The sequence below is a fragment of the Frankliniella occidentalis genome, unplaced genomic scaffold (assembly GCF_000697945.3).
Source record: "Frankliniella occidentalis isolate FOCC.00 unplaced genomic scaffold, Focc_3.1 Scaffold27, whole genome shotgun sequence".
Taxonomy (NCBI): domain Eukaryota; kingdom Metazoa; phylum Arthropoda; class Insecta; order Thysanoptera; family Thripidae; genus Frankliniella; species Frankliniella occidentalis.
In genome coordinates this window covers 2,071,677-2,075,694 of record NW_026267157.1, presented here as the reverse complement: position 1 = coordinate 2,075,694, position 4,018 = coordinate 2,071,677, and the positions used below count along the sequence as shown (strand labels likewise).

The following is a 4,018-nucleotide window of genomic DNA, read 5'->3' as shown; positions in this document are numbered from 1 at the left end:
TTATATTGACCAATTTTAGACCGTAAGCGTAATCTTGCTTGCAAACAAAACTACTGAGACAGATATAGAATGCATCAATTTCTTTCTACGTATGTACATGGTTGTATGATTGTCCCTCTTCTTTAGCGTAGAAGCATGACTTGTCTGGCTTCAATAGGCAGTTCAAAGAGAAATTAATCTGTCACTTTCCAGTTTCAGAATACAGGTGTAATATTGCGCCAATAAACAACTGTCCTTATTTCTTGCTGGACTCGCCTTTATTTTCCAAAACCGAACCAACCTTTAAAACGCCTACATAAGCACATTATCTCACCGACACTCAAATTTGTTTTACTTCAAAACCGTTGTTAGTTAGTTTTCAGGTTCGGATTCCGTCCGTGGAACATTTTTCACTGGCTATGTGTTTCCGGGTGTGAGAGGGCGGAGAGATATTTGTCCTCTGCAACCGACTGAATGACCTAAAATTGAGCCTGTGGCCCCGGTTTTGTAATCAGAGACGCCCTTGTTTGTACGAGCAGGGGGGTTGCCTACCCTTCAGGCGCTCGACGCTTCCCTGGCGCAGCCCGTTGCCTACCCGTTGCCCACACGTCTCTTTTTAGGGCCACATAAGTGTTGCCACTTTGCATCTGAACTGACACTACTTGGGGCTCGGGGGCTCCCCAAACCCAAGGGACAGCTTGTGTACTGATTGCCTACCCTCCAGGCGCCCTCAGAAACAACTCGCCGCAAGGGTGACCCTCGCAGTATAAACGAGTCGACGGGCCCAACGCCTGCGGCGCATCGGGTAGGCCTTTCCGCCAAGTTTCTGTGTGGAGATGGTGGCCTACCCTCAGCGCCTGCTAGCATAAGTGGTCGCACATACCCTGCAACGAGACTACTACGGGCAACAGGCAACACTGTTACTGTTGTTTGCTGCGCTAGGCTGGTGGTTTTTTGGTTTGCGAGGTTAGAAACTGCTGTTGTTATTTTCCCTTTGTTCTGGTTCGTCTTTGCAAATTATAGATGTTTCAATAAAGTGTCATAGAGACACCTCTATCTATGCGTAGACGCGGAAGAACGCTAACGTGATAACTCTCATTGACAAACTTTTCTACATAACCTTGCTTTGAATTTACTCTTGTGCCAAACTTTTTTTGTCATTTCTCTATCAGGCATATTTAAAGGAATGTCTAAAATCTCTTCTGTTTCTCTTTTATCGGGCTGTTGGTATTTGGTGTCTAGCCAAAGATGTTAAATCTAGAGAGAATGAAAACTCGCAAAATACGAGTGCTCAAAATGATACCATTACATAACCTGAAAAAGTTCATGGTCTTCGCTCTACAATCGTACTACTATCATGTCTGTAGGTGCTATGTGTTCCTAGATGAAAGTACAAACAATTCATAAAGGGTGACACCGCACTGAGATCAATACTCGTTCTTCCTACCACCAAGAAGGTGATGTGGGCTGGTAAAGAACGAGTAATGAAAGCCTCAAATGGTCTCCAATGAAAAATTTCATTAAGTTGGTGCAGTGAATGTAACTAAGGCCATTGAGAGTAATTTGTAGCCCCCTGCCCCTCATTCTGTCACCTTCACAGCTCTAATTTATGACTCTCCTCCTGCGGGTACGGAGGGAAATAATATAATAGGTACTCAGCGTAGTAATGTAGGATGTTTTTAAAATAGAAAAAGAGTGCCAGTTTTCTCATTTTGTGTCCTTGGGGAATAACTGCTATTAATCTCAGATATAGTCCCCAAATTTTTTGAGTTTTTCAAGTAGGATTCTAGTTTTTTGTTTACATTTAGAATTAATTTTAAAGCCTCTGAGAACCCGTAGTGACTTTAACCTTTCTGCTGCACCAAGGCTTGGGAAAGGGAATGGAGGACATCATGAAGCAGGACTGGAAGAAATAAGGGCTTACGAAAACGTTTTACTTTATTTATTTTCATGAAATTTGACAAATAGTAATTATGATGTATTTAGGTTCATATCCCCTCATTGATTTTGCACTTTTTTCTGCTCAAAGACAGGCACAAATATTCAAGTTCCTGCTAACGTTCATGAATGCTCTTTTTCTCTATAGTCCTTTAAGTATTGTTAAAAATGCAAAGTAAATAATATGGGAACAGAGTTAAAAGTGCATGAATATTTATATAAGCTTTATATTTCTTGGATCCCACCTGTGAACGTTGGACGTTGAGTTGACATTGTTTGTCCTAGGCAATGCTTTTGAAGCAATGGCAAGTCAATGTTATGCAGCTCCCTAAAACTGTAGAGAGTCCAGAGAGGAGTTGGTGTAACCATGATATATGTAGACCAATATTCTGTTTTTACCCTTGTTGCAGGAAGACCGTCATAGTTGCTTCTGCGCTTGACGTCAGCTTAGCAGACGTCAGCTGTCATCCAATGCATGCTGAGTCGGTGTCACAGCACACAGCATTAGAAATGGCCCCTTCTTCTCATGATCACAGGAATGAGTCTGGTAAGTTTGGACTTTTTATGTAATGTTAACCAAATAAATCAAGAATCTATCTTGAAAGCAGATGATACAAATTTAAGAATATGTTTGTTTTCAAATTTCCTCCCGGATTTAACTGTCATTTGTTTCTGGTTGCTTGTTATTTGCAATTTCAGCGTACAAGCGCGGCGTTGAAAAGCGCGGGCACTTTCTGGTCTCCGCTTGATTCTCTTGCCGTTTCGAGAGTAAAAGCTAGCTGACACCTTAAATTTACTTTATATTCTTTACGTTTAGTCAAAAGGTTCTTAAGGTATCATCTGCTAAACATATCAATACGCATTATGGTAGTGTCATTTTTGGTAAAAGTTTATTTTGGTATTTGTTTCTATTAGGGGGTTACTTGTCATATCTTTACTGTCTCTATGCTACTTCCATATATACCGCTTATCACTTGATCCTAAAACATTTAGTCGTGTGTTGATTTTAGTAGAGGGAAAGTGAGAGAGGCAAATCATCAGAGAGTCAGTTACAGTAATGCTGCTATTTATTTCATTTGTCTGGTACAGTCGTAGTAAAACAGGAAGTGATGCTGTTTCTTGTCCATAGGGATATGCCTGGACTTGATGCTGGCCACCTGTAACATAGAATTTCATTCGATGAGTTGGCATTACAGTGATACATATGGTCCAGAACATGTTTGAGTTGAACTGAGAATTTGAATTTAACTTAGATTTTTTTCATTCTTTTTCAGGTATTCAGATTCGCTCCAAGTCACCAGCAGAAACAAGCCAGCTACTTGAGGAAGACTTACTCTTATAATGTAAATTATTTGAAACAATAAAGAATAAAAAATGACTACATCTGACATTTTACTTGATTTCATACACCTAGTTAGCTAGAAGCTGTGGTAACTGTGGATGTAGTAGCAGACTGCCACCACTACCGCAGTGACGTCACAGACGTCTCTGATGCAGCGGCTGCAGTGGCAGCAGTAGGATTACCACTACTACTACCCCCACAGCCCCCGCAGCAGCGGCGGCAGCCTGCTACTACCTCCACAGCAGCCGCAGCCGGGAGGAGGGCAGGGGGAGGGGAGGTTTTTTTGGACGGCTTAGGGCGACACGTCCAGCCCCCTCATTGACGCAGTGAGGTCACGCGTTGCACGTATTGTCCCCATGCAAGGGGTCCGCTGACTCCACAGCGTTGAGCGGAACGGCTCCGCTAGACCCTTCCACAATGTGGGTTGATGAATGAATTTACAGGGGGGTAAAGAAAAATAACTGGACCAACGGTCATCACTGTGACGCCAACTCAACTTATATCTGATGATTCCATGGGCTGCACGGCTGATGTCCATACAGAAACACCTCCAGGCCGATCTTCCTGCAACAAACCAAAGAGGCAGTTTTAGTCGAAGAAACATGATGTAAAAGAGCCAGGAAGCACGCAATTTCGACAGAGGAGGTCAAAGGCGACTCTTCTAGACCAATTCAAATCATTTCCAGCGATTTTTAATTTTTTCATTTTTGGCAAAATATACAAAGGCTATAGCCTTTGTGTTTTTAGCGAAAATTGATG

The 4,018-nt window shown here is 42.2% G+C and overlaps 2 protein-coding genes across 3 annotated transcripts in view; both read left to right on the top strand.

Annotated features, from left to right (window-relative positions):
• LOC113209331 (scavenger receptor class B member 1-like) overlaps positions 1-241 on the top strand; it is a gene marked incomplete in the record, with an annotated part of 65,946 nt that extends 65,705 nt beyond the window's left edge. The window contains 1 exon segment of the mRNA XM_052265494.1: positions 1-241.
• A 710-nt stretch (positions 242-951) lies between these two features.
• On the top strand, positions 952-3,305 carry LOC113209344 (uncharacterized). 2 transcript variants are annotated; one of them, XR_008010929.1, is made up of 3 exons: positions 952-1,342; positions 2,328-2,464; positions 3,192-3,305. XR_008010929.1 is itself a non-coding variant. In XM_026426791.2 (2 exons), the coding sequence occupies exons 1-2, from the start codon at positions 2,206-2,208 to the stop codon at positions 3,257-3,259; spliced, it is 327 nt and encodes a 108-aa protein (XP_026282576.2). In that variant the 5' UTR covers positions 1,353-2,205; the 3' UTR covers positions 3,260-3,305. The 2 variants fall into 2 exon arrangements, 1 of the variants encoding a protein (XP_026282576.2); XM_026426791.2 differs by lacking the exon at positions 952-1,342 and having other exon boundaries at positions 1,353-2,464.
• Positions 3,306-4,018: the final 713 nt, after the last annotated feature.